Source organism: Archocentrus centrarchus, chromosome 12, assembly GCF_007364275.1.
Source record: "Archocentrus centrarchus isolate MPI-CPG fArcCen1 chromosome 12, fArcCen1, whole genome shotgun sequence".
Lineage (NCBI taxonomy): Eukaryota > Metazoa > Chordata > Actinopteri > Cichliformes > Cichlidae > Archocentrus > Archocentrus centrarchus.
In genome coordinates, this window is record NC_044357.1 from 16,848,163 (window position 1) to 16,861,970 (window position 13,808).

The 13,808-nt window shown below is 40.3% G+C and overlaps 1 protein-coding gene across 1 annotated transcript; it reads right to left on the reverse strand.

The window, feature by feature from the left end:
• Positions 1–9,120: 9,120 nt before the first annotated feature.
• Positions 9,121–10,743, reverse strand: LOC115789775 (MAP7 domain-containing protein 2-like). The gene is made up of 2 exons (XM_030743285.1): positions 10,254–10,743; positions 9,121–10,079 (listed from the first exon to the last, which is right to left on the reverse strand). The coding sequence occupies exons 1-2, from the start codon at positions 10,563–10,565 to the stop codon at positions 9,324–9,326; spliced, it is 1,068 nt and encodes a 355-aa protein (XP_030599145.1). The 5' UTR covers positions 10,566–10,743; the 3' UTR covers positions 9,121–9,323.
• Between the last annotated feature and the right edge of the window lie 3,065 nt (positions 10,744–13,808).

Here is a 13,808-nt window from a genome sequence, read left to right on the forward strand (position 1 = left end):
CCTGAGCCTGCTTCTGCTGGAGGTTTCTTCCTGTTAAAAGGGAGTTTTTCTTTCCCCACCATTGCCAAGTGCTTGCTCATAGGGGGTCGTTTTGACTGTTGGGTTTTCTCTGTATTATTGTAGGGTCTTTACCCACAATACAAAGCGCCTTGAGGCGACTGTTTGTTGTGATTTGGCGCTATATAAATAAAATTGAATTGAATTGAATTGAAACACATCTTCTCAGACACACCAGGGGGCTGCAAACAGGACTCGAGTGCAAAACCACGATTAGACGATTCATCTGCTGGCTCTGGATCATCTCCCATCTGCTCATGTGATTGTTCACCATCACACCTATCAATTTCCATTAAATCAGCCTCATCAAAATCCTCCTCATCCATGCTGTCATGCTCATCCTCTTCATTGTCATCAGGAAGTGTAGGATCATACTGTAGATGTAAGGAATATTGTCAATTTTGTGTGATAACTTTGGCTGCGTTTTCAATAACACTTGACAAAAAGTCTTTCCCCAATTGCTTGGTCCACTAACAACCATAGAACACGGATGCTGTAAGCCACTATCAAAGCACAAATCTAGTTTAATATCCATACGGTAATGTGGTGTAACCACTGAACATGTTTTATTGTACACCACTTGCACTCTTTTCACATTAGTATCGTTCTTCACATGAAACCTCTTTATCGCGTGTAATGGTCTCAGAGATGCACACGTGCTGCTCTGCCATCAGCGTAATGACACTGTACCATAGCGACATCGTCAGAGATGAAACAAAACTGACTTACTGCAAAATAAACATGATCTGTGTGGAAAGTGTAAGGTCTGTGATTAACTCACAAGTTGGCATGTTGGACCTCATGCTGAAGCAACCCCAGAGGGAGTTCAATAGAAGTTTGTTGCAACTCCTGATTTTGCAGGGTCTAATCTTATCCCGTCTTATCCCATAATACTGCTGAATGTACATCTGTTTCACATTCTTGGGTTAGTCTGAAGCCTCCTGGTTACACTTCATTCATTTTTTAGGCCCGAGCCCCACGAAGTGATCGGCGAGGAGCCTATTGTATTCGCTCGCGCGAAAAACGAAAAAGGGTCAAAGTCGAGCACGAAGCGCTCGACTTTGACAACGGACCCTCAAACAGGGTAGGTCAGGTCGAACGCTTCTCGAAAACGTACATATGGGGGTGAATGGAGCAGCCCATAATTAAAATCGTTAGCATCATCAGCTAGCTTGCGCGATGAAATTGGGTCAATGACGAGCGCGTTGCGCTCGTCACTGACAATGGACCTCACGAAAACGTGGGTCGCGTCGAGACGTTTCCGAAAACGTATATATGAAGGTGACTGGGTTGGCGCATTATTGGAATCGTTATGTGCGAGGTTTTATAGAATATTCAACGGTGTTGCCATGGCAACCGCGTGAATTTGGTCTTCGTTTTTGTCTCTCGCCGCAATATTGTTTCGCCATTCGTTCGCACAGTCTTTGGCCGATCAGCCTCAAAATTTAATAACTTGTTTACTGAACCGGCCTGAACCAACAATTAGGGAATCAAGTTTCTAGGTGCAATAGCGCCCCCTACAGAAGACAACGAAAATTTGTATGGAGGTCCAGAATTTTCGTTTGTCTGAAACGCATGAAAATTGGTGTCAACACTCATGACATCATCCTGATCAAAAAAGCCAATAACACCCATACTCTATTTTCTACCACGTTGCCATGGCGAAGCCAGAAATGCCCCATTTTATCCCTATGGGAAAATGTGAAATTTCTCCAATACTAAAATTTCAGCTTACTTTGCCCAAAATACATGAAATTTGGTACACACATTCTGTATGTCAGGCTGATCAAAAAAGTCAATCACACCTATGTCACATTTTGGACGCTGTTCCCATGACGATGCCAAAACTGCCCCATTTTATCCCTATGGGAAAAAATGTGAAATTTCTGCGATTGAAAAATGCCCCTTGCTTTCTCAAAAATACATACAAATGCCTGAAATTTGGTACACGCATTCTCCACATCTCCCTGAACATAAAGCCTACAGGTGAAAATACTGTAATGTGTAAGGCGTTGCCATGGCGATGCCCAGAATATGGCATCTTTTTCCTTGAGTTAGCCAATTCATCCATTTCAAAATTTCACATGTAGCGTGCAAAAAAAACGCTAAAACTGGCACGGCCGGAAAAGCACAGTTCAAATCGGCACCAGCGCTTGGGCGGCGGCCGGCGAGGGCCTATTATCGCTGCTTGCAGCTTTAATTTTCTTTTTTGTTTTTTTAACACCAGATGCCCTTCTTGACACAACCCCAATGAGTTTTGTGACTCCTTCCATTATTGAAACAGGGATGTTTAATTTAATTGTTAGGCAAATGTGTAAACCACCACACTAGGGAGCAGCTCGTTTTAAAATCTTACCAATCACCATTAAAACCGTGCCTCAGCATTGGTGAATGGGGTTCAACTAGTTATTCCAAGGTCTCCGCTTGTAAACAAAGGTCAGAGAGCCTTTGACATTAGAGCTCCCAAACAATGGCAACAAGTGTCAACTTTGTTATATCTTTTAAATCTCTTCTTATGACATTTTTTAATCATCATGAAGCTTTCATGAACATTTGATTGGTGGCAATGTTGATTTTATTTTTCTTGTATATTCCTACCATTTGTCTTGTTTTAGTTTTCTTTTTATGTTTCTAACCATGTCTTGGATTTTAAAAATAAATAAATACATCCTTACCTTTGTTAAGAAAAGTGCTTTATAAATAAAGCTCATTATTATTGTTATTAAAACTAGCAGTCAAAGCATAAACCTATAGAATTGTCCAGGAAACTATTGTGTTTTTGTTGAAGACAGCAGAAAAAGAAAACTTTGCAAGAGTAATTTATGGAACTGCCACTTTAGATGACTTGGTCATTTTAGGAAAGTGATGGTTGCTTGGAGTTGAAAACAGGGTTCTCCAAGCACCTTCAAGCAAAATGTAATTGAATTCAGAGCTGCTCAGTAAACTTTCAAAGAATAAAAGTGACTGATACATTCACATTGTATTGTCTGCATGTTTTCTGAAAGAACCCTAGATTAAATAAGGAGGGATAATAGCACAGAAGTCTTTTTGGTTTGATTTTTGTTATGATTGTTGAAACAATGTATTTGTTTGTGTAGTAAGATGAGAAGATATAAATCTGTTTACACGTCACATTATGGGGAACTGCATCCCTTTTGGGGATGAAAAACAAGCCTCTGATGTAAATCATATGTTAGTTTAAGCATTGTTTATGATGGTTATGGTGAAATTTAGGTTTATGCTAGTTGTAGATATAGTTAGGCTAGCTTCATAAAAGAAACATAAATCTATGCAATGTCCTCTGAAGTTACAGATGTCTGTCAGCGTGTGTGTGTGTACGTGTGTGTGTGTGTGTGTGTGTGTGTGTGTGTGTGTGTGTGTGTGTGTGTGTGTGTGTGTGTGTGTGTGTGTGTGTGTGTGTGTGTGCGCATTCTAAAGTAAATTTAATTAGAGAGAACACATAAAGGAATAAGAGCAAGGACAAAATCACCCTTCTGGTGCTTGAATCATCTAATGGCTCTGTTTAATTTAACCTTAAAAGCTCTCCAAAAACGATCACGATGCTGTATTTCACATCTGACTTCTGTCTCTCTGAAAAGACAACTTTTCTGAACAAAGATTTGCTTTCTGTATCTGTCTGTCTGATACAAGCAAAGCCAAAATGAACACATGCTCGTGAGTGTAATAGAAGTGATCAAAGAGCCGTGTCCACAAATGGATCTGACTTGCTGTCTCTCTAGACACCACTCAGTAACAATGGAGGCTTTTTGAGAAACAGCACTTATCTGACTGCCTTAGAATAGCCTGACCTTGATTAATCCAGTCATTTCTTTCATTGCTGTGTATTTATCTTCTTGTTTTTAACATGCCCAACAAGTCACTGATTTGAATTCAAGGTTGTTCTACTGAACATGGAAGGAAGCCAGCCATACTAAAGGTCTATTTGTCAGTAACATTTTCTTGCATTTGACTCACGACAAAGCACATTTCTCCCAATGTTGTATTTTGGATTAACAGATCTAATGGTCACTCTTGACCTCTGGGTGATGAATTAGTGGTGACTGGCAGGTGCAGAGAAGCTGAGATTCATAAAGATAAATACAGCCCCCAAGTGTAATAATGCTGCGTTTGTCAGACCAGACGTTATTTTCTCCTTTTTACTCCCGCTCTTCCCGCTCTACCTGTTTTCTCTCCCTTGGCTCTTTCTCTCTCCTCACCTGCAGGTGGAATTGATTCTGAGGCAGCCTGCCTCCCTGCTCGGTCCCGCCCTGAGGCAGGGTCTCACCTGCTGTCTCTGGGGTTTGTCATTACTCATCACTGCTGTCGATTTAAAGACTGAATCTCACCTCCATTCTCAACCTGATTGTTGTCACTCAATCCCTGTTTTTGTTTTGCCAAAAAGTCAGTTGTGGCCTTTTCCTACAATCCACTGGTTGGTGTGACAGCAAACCCCCAGCAACCTACTGTATGCTTGGAATCTCTAAATAAATCCCTGCTGAAACAAAGATCTAACTTCTCAACTTACCTGCCAGCTCCTGCTCCCAGCTCCACCTACAAATTGGAAACTATCTGCAAATCCTGCTCACCTGCCTGCCTGCTTTCCACCCATAACTAACTTCTTTGCTCAGACCTCTCAGTATCTTTCCCAACTGCAAACAGACCCAGCAAAAGAAGTGTAAAACCCCAGCTCACAATAGTCAAATCACAATACTTTAAACTTAAAAAAAAACACAACTTTAAAAAAAAAATGGAGTAATGTGTAATTCAGATAAATAGCATCTTCTCTATCCCAGTATTTATCTTCTTATAATACTGAAATATTACATTGATTTGATGCTATATCCATTATCTGTCCTGTGTGGAGAGTGAAAGGATTAAAAACAAAAATGTTTTGGTGCATGTCATTTTACTCGCCTAACCTCAAAAATATATCTGTTTTTTCCCTCTACTTTGTGGGCCTGGGTTTCCTCTCACATAGCCATGCACATCTTGTGATCTGGACAGTCTAAATTATCCACAGGTATGTTTGTGACTGCCTATCCCCTCTGTTCATTTGCCTGTCACGCAGAGCACAGCTGGGCTCAGCATCAGCCTGTGATGGCCCGTAACAGCATGTAGGATAAAGGAACAGAGGGCAAAAAAAATATCTACACCAATTTTGCCAATATTTGTGCGAGTGGCTTGTTCTGTCCATTAAAACTAAAAGCATTTCACCATGTGATCAGTGGGCAGCTTTCTCCTGCTCGACTGCAAGCCCATCCCTCAGTGTGTACTGTAAGTACCAGATGCAGCATGAGTGACATTTATGATGGATATCCCTCAGAGCAGCCAAGTTTTGTAGTAACATTTGATATCATAAGCTTCTTACTGTGCCTTCATAATGTTTTTCTGACAATTGCACAAACAACAAAAGCAACTTCTAATGACAGGCTATATAATAATAGACTTAAGAGCCAGATATTTGATGTAGACTTGGATGTATTTGTTCTATTTGTGGTTCCTGAAATGTAAAAAAAAAAAAAAAAAATTGAATGTCTGTCTTTCTTGGCTTGAATGTCTTTATATCTCAGTATATTTCAGAGAGGTTTTATTCAGTCTAAGTAGGACCAAAATTCATTTATCCATTTTCTTAAGTGCTTATAACACCAGGTTCACTTGGTGCTAAAGCCTTAACCCGCAACACTTATATCCACACCTACGACCAGTTTAGAAAGCAACTTAACCCAACTTGTGTGCTTTTGAACTGTGGGAGGACGTTGGAGCACACAGAGAAAACCCACCCACGCAGACACATTTAATTAAGGATTAATTAACAATTGCTGGCCAATCTGTTTTCTGAGATTTTGCAGCGGGTTTTGATTGTTTACAGCATTATGACTCATAACTGAGCACATTCCTTGCACACTAGCTGTATTTTAATATGAGCCATATCATGTTTGCTATGTATTTTTATGTGTCTCCTGTCCAATGATGACAGGAATAAAAGGGACAATAGAACAAATTTACAAATGGAACATACATGCAACCAATGTTTCACATGTCGTCAGGAGAGAAGGAAAAGCTGTTCCTTTAAAATCTCAAAGGAAGTTGTAACACTGCTCAGAACTAGTACACACTAATGGAGATCTGATGTTGGTAGAGCTATAAAAGTTCATCCCCGTTCGGCTTTTCTGGAGGAGTTAAGATGTGGCTTCGATGGTATGCATGATATTTCCCATTTAATTTTCTTGACCAATAATCAAATATTTAAGTGCAAGATGTACTCTGCAGTATCTCTTTCTTCTTCTTCTTCTTCTTCTTCTTTTTTTTTTTAGACTACAGTAGATGCAGCAGGGCATTGTTGTTGTGTTGGCCACTTTGCATTATGTAAAAAAACCCTGCCTTTGTTATATGCGTGAAGAAGCAAAATACTACCAACACCTACCAATATGAACAATACCATTAACTGTAACCTCAGAAAATAGACTGTTCAGTACTGCAGTGACTTAAGCCTATATATATATATATTAGGGCTGGGACTTTAACGCGTTAATTTCGATTAATTAATTACGGGGAAATTAACGCGTTAAAAAATTTAACGCATTTTAATCGCACTTTGCACCGTGGAACGTTTCTCAGTGCGCGAGTTCCCGGCATACAGATTATATCGACGCACAATGTCCAAATTAGGGGCCGCATCCTGCGAAGGACCCGGCCCACGTCTTTCGCAGCCCACGAACACCACAAAGGCCGGAAGTGAGCGGCTAGCCTTCATATCAGCTGCCGTCACCTCTGCGTAGCTCATGTCGCCTAGCAACCGTGAGTGCGAAGCACAGCTGTGTAAAACAGGCTGGTTAAACGGAGAACGAACTTTTTCTCCTTTTTGTGGTTTAATTTTAAGTCTTTAATTCAAAATAAGCTGTTAAAACAAGCATAACACATTTCAACATCAAGGAATACAGCTGAGCTAATGATTAATTTCCAACTATAACAAGTGAGACATTAATGTTGAATAAAACTATCCAGTTATGATGCTGAACTTTAATTTCAGGAGTTTGCTTATCACAGGAGCACTTCCACCCTTCATTGGTCTGTGTAGTAGACTGGTGGGAAAATAAACAAAATTTTGAAGTTTAAGCTTATGTATATTGATTTATTCATCAACTAAACTTAAATTAATATTTCTCATGTCAAATATTGAAATGCGATTAAAATGCGATTAATTTCGATTAATTAATTACAAAGCTTGTAATTAATTCGATTAATTTTTTTAATCGAGTCCCACCCCTAATATATATATAATATGTATATATTGTTTTGTTTTGGAACAGGAAGGGGCCATCCCCAAATTGTCTCCACAAAATTGAGATTCCAGAGAACACGTCTCCACTGCTCTAGAGTCCAGCGGCGGCGTGCTTTGCACCACTGCATCCAACACTCTGCATTGTGCTTGGTGATCTAAGGCTTGGATGCAGCTGCTCAGCCATGGAAACCCGTTCCATGAAGCTCTCTGTGTGCTGTTCTTGAGATAATCTAAAGGCCACATGAAGTTTGGAGGTCTGTAGTGACTGACTGCAGTAGATTGGTGACCTGTGCACACTATGCCCCTCAGTATCCACTCACCCCACTCTGTCATTTCATGTGGACAACCACCATGAGACACTGTCATTTCCAATCACTGTAGAATATTTAGTGGTGAGGAAATTTAACCACTGCACTTGTTGCTCGGTACCACGCTGGAATTGACTGAGCTCCTGAGAGCGACCCATTCTTTCTCAAATGTTTGTAGGAGCAGTCTGCATGCCTAGGTGCTTGGTTTATACACCTGTGGCCGTGGAAGTGACTGGAACGCCTGAATTCATTGATTAAGATAGATGAGTGAATACTTCTGGCAATACAGTGTAGGTTCACTTAAAGAGTGGATGACCCTTTTCCTGCACTTCTACCACAGAGAGATTTCACCTCTCAACATTTTACATGCTGTCATAAAAAGCCCAGAGATCAAAATGATTGAATATTTCAGACTGTTAGGAACCACTTAACTAAACTAAACTACCTAACTGTGCACAAAGTGCTTGCAGTTTATCTACTTGAACCAACAATATTATGCAACCACCTAGCATTGCTTAGTTTTTCTTTTCTTTTTTTTTAGCTTTTCAAACTGGTTAAGCTCTTTAAGCAAATCAAGTTTGAGCTATTTTAAGCATTTTTAGGCATTTCAGCTCCAATCTTTGAGCGTTCAGCATTCACATGACATTTTCTGCAGGACATGTTTTTTTTTTGTTTTTTTTTCTAGTGACTTTTGAACCATTAGAGAAAAAATGATTCATAACCATCTCAACCACGTGTCTTCTTGTTTGGCTGCTTTCAGCACTGCTGGTATTTATGAAACTCTCTCTCCAATTGATCATTCTGAGTTAACTTCAATAGTTGCTTCCTCCAAACCACCAGCATGTCTATTGGCTATGTACCACAGGCTTTTAAGGTGGCATTAATTAAAGCATCACTTAAAAAGTAATCTCTTGACCCAGCTGTGTTAGCTAATTATAGGCCAATCTTCAACCTTCCTTTTCTCTCACAAATCCTTGAAACGGATCAACAGCAGAGGAACGGTTTGTTTGAAGAGTTTCAGTCAGGTTTCAGAATTGATCACAGTACAGAAACAGCATTAGTGAAGGTTACAGATGAGCTTCTGGTGGCCTCTGACAGTGAGTAAACAGCACTGCCCCTCAAAGAAGCAGCTGCTGCAAATAATTCAGCTGTTTCACCCAAACAGGAAATGCAACGCTAATCACAGGACATAAAAAAACCAAGGCAGGACAAGAAATTTTGTTTTGTTTGCTCAATTGCTTTATTAATGTTTGAATTTAAAACCTTATACATCTAATTCCTTAGTCTTTGTTTTTTTTGATTGCTGTCCAATTCAATTTTATTTATTTAGCCCCAAATCACATCAAGAATTACGTGTTACTGATGTGAATATTATTGTTTTGACTGCTGGGTTTTCTGTGTAATTATTGTCGGGTCTGACAATATAAAGCGCCTTGAGGCTTCGCCTTACAATACTTACACAGAAAACCCAGCAGTCAAAACAACCCCCTATGAGCAAGCACTTGGCGACGGTGGGAAGGAAAAACTCCCTTTTTACAGGAAGAAACCTCCGGCAGAACCAGGCTCAGGGAGGGGTGGTCATCTGCCGCGACCGTTTGGGGCTAGTTGTTAGTTTGTTGTTCTTTGGTGGAAGAGAAATTTACAGGATTGAGGTTGGAGATTACAACAGTGGTCCTTCAGGATCTTTTAAACAGTTGCATAAATCTCTTCCTCAGAGATCTCTTCTTCAGCTTTTTCTGAGCCTCCTCTTGAGTCTGCTCTAATTGATGGACTTGATTCATTACGTCAGTAATGAATTTATCTTTTTCTTCCATAGTCTCATCAATGGACTCCTTTAGGGATTTCAGAGCTGACTGGATGGTGGACCTTTCCTGGAGCCACTGTGACCGCTCATTTTCCAGGTCTTCCTGGGCCTTGGTTGCTGCTGCTTTCATCATGGATGTTATTTTGATGTGCTCAGCCTGAAGACGTGACACGTCCTCCTCCCTCTGAAGTTTTTCCTCCTCAAGTTTTTTCTGTGCCTTGGCCAGCTCTTCCTTCAGTCTCTTAGTTTCTGCAAGCTGTTCTGCTAAGAGCCTCTCGGTCTGAATGTTCTGTTGTTTTTCATCATTGGCTGCTGCTTCCAGCTGTTCAATTTTGAGTGAACCAGCTGTGTTGATCTTTTGTTTATAAAGCAGTGCCTTTCCCATTTCTATCTGGACATTGACAGTTTCAAGCACTGCTTTCAATTTCTCTTTTTCTTGCAGCAAGACAGCCTTTTGTGCTTCTAGCCGTGCACTCTCTGCTCCCTTTTTGCCCATGATTTTTCCTCTCCCTGAGTCAGAGGTTCCAGCAACAGAGGGTGTAGACGGCTGTGGTTCTTTAGCCGAGACAGGCCGGGGTCTGGGACCAGCAGCAGCCTTGACTTGATTCACTTGGGGAGGCATTTTCAGCTTGGGCATCACGACTGATGGTCTGGGCTGGGAGCTGTTACTTACAGCCTGCTGGATGTACTTCACAGGAATCCCAAAATCAAAGTGATGCACTGACCTTTCTTCTTCTGGTTTTATGTACACCTGTGTTTGTGGTGCAGGGGTCACATCTTGCTTCAGACTCTTCTTTTGCAACTTGGGCATCACGACTGATGGTCTGGGCTGGGAGCTGTTACTTACAGCCTGCTGGATGTACTTCACAGGAATCCCAAAATCAAAGTGATGCACTGACCTTTCTTCTTCTGGTTTTATGTACACCTGTGTTTGTGGTGCAGGGGTCACATCTTGCTTCAGACTCTTCTTTTGCAACTTGGGCATCACGACTGGCGGTCTGGACTGGGAGCTGTTACTTACAGCCTGCTGGGTGCACATCATAGGTATCCCAAAATCAAAGTGTTGGACTGAGTTGTCCTTTGAGTTTATGGGTATCTTTGTATGGGTATCCATTATCAGGTCTTTCTTTGGAGAATGATCCTTTTCCAGGGTAACAGGTCCTTTTTCTCTGTCCAGTTTAGCTTCACGGTCGCTGTCTGCTCACTGACGTGCTGAATGCTGAATGCAGATGCAGATTCTGAGGTTTCCTTAAAGGCTCTGCTGAATCCTTTGTTCTGACAGAATCCTCTGATGTCACAATGAATTCTAAGCAAACTGAGGATTCCATGTTTCCAAGTCTCTCTCTCTCTCTCTCTCTCTCTCTATATATATATATATATATATATATATATATATATATATATATATATATATTAGGGCTGGGACTTTAACGCGTTAATTTTGATTAATTAATTATGGGGAAATTAACGAATTAAAAATTTTAACGCATTTTAACGCACTTTGCACCGTGGAACGTTTCTCAGTGCACGAGTTCCCGGCATACAGATTATATCGACGCACAATGTCCAAATTAGGGGCCGCATCCTGCAAAGGACCCGGCCCACGTCTTTCGCAGCCCACGAACACCACAAAGGCCGGAAGTGAGCAGCTAGCCTTCATATCAGCGTCACCTGCCGTCACCTCTGCGTAGCTCATGTCGACTAGCAACCTTGAGTGTGAAGCACAGCTGTGTAAAAGCAGCTGGTTAAACGGAGAACGAACTTTTTCTCCTTTTTGTGGTTTAATTTTAAGTCTTTAATTCAAAATAAGCTGTTAAAACAAGCATAACACATTTCAACATCAAGGAATACAGCTGAGCTAATGATTAATTTCCAACTATGAGACATTAATGTTGAATAAAACTATCCAGTTACGATGCTTAACTTTAATTTCAGGTGTTTGCTTATCACAGGAGCACTTCCACCCTTCATTGGTCTGTGTAGTAGACTGGTGGGAAAATAAACAAAATTTTGAAGTTTAAGCTTATGTATATTGATTCATTCATCAACCAAACTTAAATTAATATTTCTCATGTCAAATATTGAAATGCGATTAAAATGCGATTAATTTCGATTAATTAATTACAAAGCTTGTAATTAATTTGATTAATTTTTTTAATCGAGTCCCACCCCTAATATATATATGTGGAGACGGTGTGCCTTCAGTCCATCCTGTCATCCAGCTGAGAAGGACCTAATTCAGCTGCATTTTTTTCTGGAAAATGAGGGGATCCTGAAGTCATTGGATTTCCTATCTCACAAACTCCTAATGCAAGAATAGTACATGTGTATATAATGGATTCAGCAGGTGTAGATTTAATTTTAAATTAATAAAACTGTCATTTTCCCATCATTTTACTCTCAGTAACTCATAATGGCTTTTTGGTGTCATTTATCTTATTAATCCGCATGCATCCCTTCAAGGTTTTAGATTGGATGGAGAACAAACTGCCACTGGAATAAATACGGTACTATCCAAGGTATGATACCTCTGTATCTATCACAGATACGGACAATATCCCGACGAATGTGCACTGGATCTTTGACAGATACATTTTGGAGATTTCTCTGCAAACTGACAAGATTGGACCCTGAAAAATCCTAACTCTGAATGAACATCCGTTACAAATCCAGATAATATCTGGATAATATCCATTTAAACATCGGTGACAGATCAGATCTTCCCGTATTCTCTCCGGAAACATTACGGATATGAGGCAGATCCATAAAGTTGGATCTTCCACACATCATTCCGGAGCATTCCAAATACAGGCCCTTTTTGTCCAGTGTGTAATCTTCAGTTCCCTCTGCAGTTGTTTTGCATTGTTTAAGTCTGGGCATTGGCTGGGCCATTCAGGGCTAGTGGGAAACGTGACTCAAAGCCACTTTTCTTGTGTATATACTTCTAGAAAAAGGCGGGATACAACTCCAGTTTCAGGTCAGTTGCACTCTATCCTGCTGTGTGTTAGCCAGGTGATGGGCAGTACCACATGTTAGCCATTCACAGGGCTTGAAATTCTGGAATTCTGAATTCAGAGCAATGAAACCCATTTTTTGTCAGCTTGCCACATATTGATACTTGGTTGGGAGTTGTTGCTGTCACATTTTAACGAGGTGCCATAAGACTGTTGTTAATTGTGCCCTGCTTGTGTCATCACTCTTGCAATGACCAGAAAGCTTGTTGCAGATGTGAAAATTGATTTACACTGCTATGAAACGGTGCATTAACTGAAATCATCTGTTTTTCCTGTACTCAACCAACTACTTTGGGTTCCTCAATCTAACCAAACAGCAGTACCAAATGAAAAGTTAAAAACAGAAATAAAACATAAAAAAATAACTAAAACAATAGCAGCCTCAGACAGGCATTGAACCTATCTTCTAGGTGGAGGTTGTGTGATCACTCCATCAACCACCTCAGCTGCCTTTTGCCAGTTATAATTCCTCATCAGGGACAATGGCATTCCGGAGCAGAACTATGCATGTCGGAAAATGATGTTTCAGGGGTACACGTATGTGGTGGAGTAAAATGTGTCAGCATCAGCTTGCATTGTATTGGGAAAATAATGTGTTGACTACGGTCAATTTGTATTTCATCAGATAAGCAGATTTTTTTTATAATGTCAGTGTCCTTTAAAAGCTTAAAATAATTTAGAAAACGTCAAGCGAGCCCTTGTGTGTTGCTTACTCAAAAGTGGCTTCTGTGTAGCCACTCTACCATAAAGGCTTGATTGATGGAGTGCTGCTGAGATAGTTCAGCAGGTTCTTTGGTCCCTACAGAGGACTTCTGAAGCTCTGTCATTACTCTCAATCCTTTGGCAGCTCCCTGTTTGAGACCCTTCTCAGTCAATTACTCGGGTTGGATATGTGAATTAAACTATGAAGATCCTAGTGGTTACAGACTTCCAAATTCCAAATGTTTGACAATAACTCAGTACATAAACAATTAGTTTGCAAGTATACATCAATATGTTTTTCTTTATTTATTTGTGTTTACAATTACCAAGAAACTGCTTCTTCTGTAAATGTGTAATCTTTGCCAGAAAAATTAATTTGAGAAGAATGATGGATGAGTTTGGTTCAAATTATCAGTCACTCATCTGACACCCTGCTGTGGAAAGACTCGTAGTGTTAGCACAGGACTAACTTTTGTCTAATTCTGACAAAGCTTGTTATATCACATTATCGTTCTTCCAGATCATGAGCAGAAGAAAAACAAGGATGTGTGTGGGAGAAAGAGTATACACATTGGCACTGATCACAATACTGCAGATAAACTGTTGTTAATTGTGATGAATTATGTGTGCAGGTTCTTTAA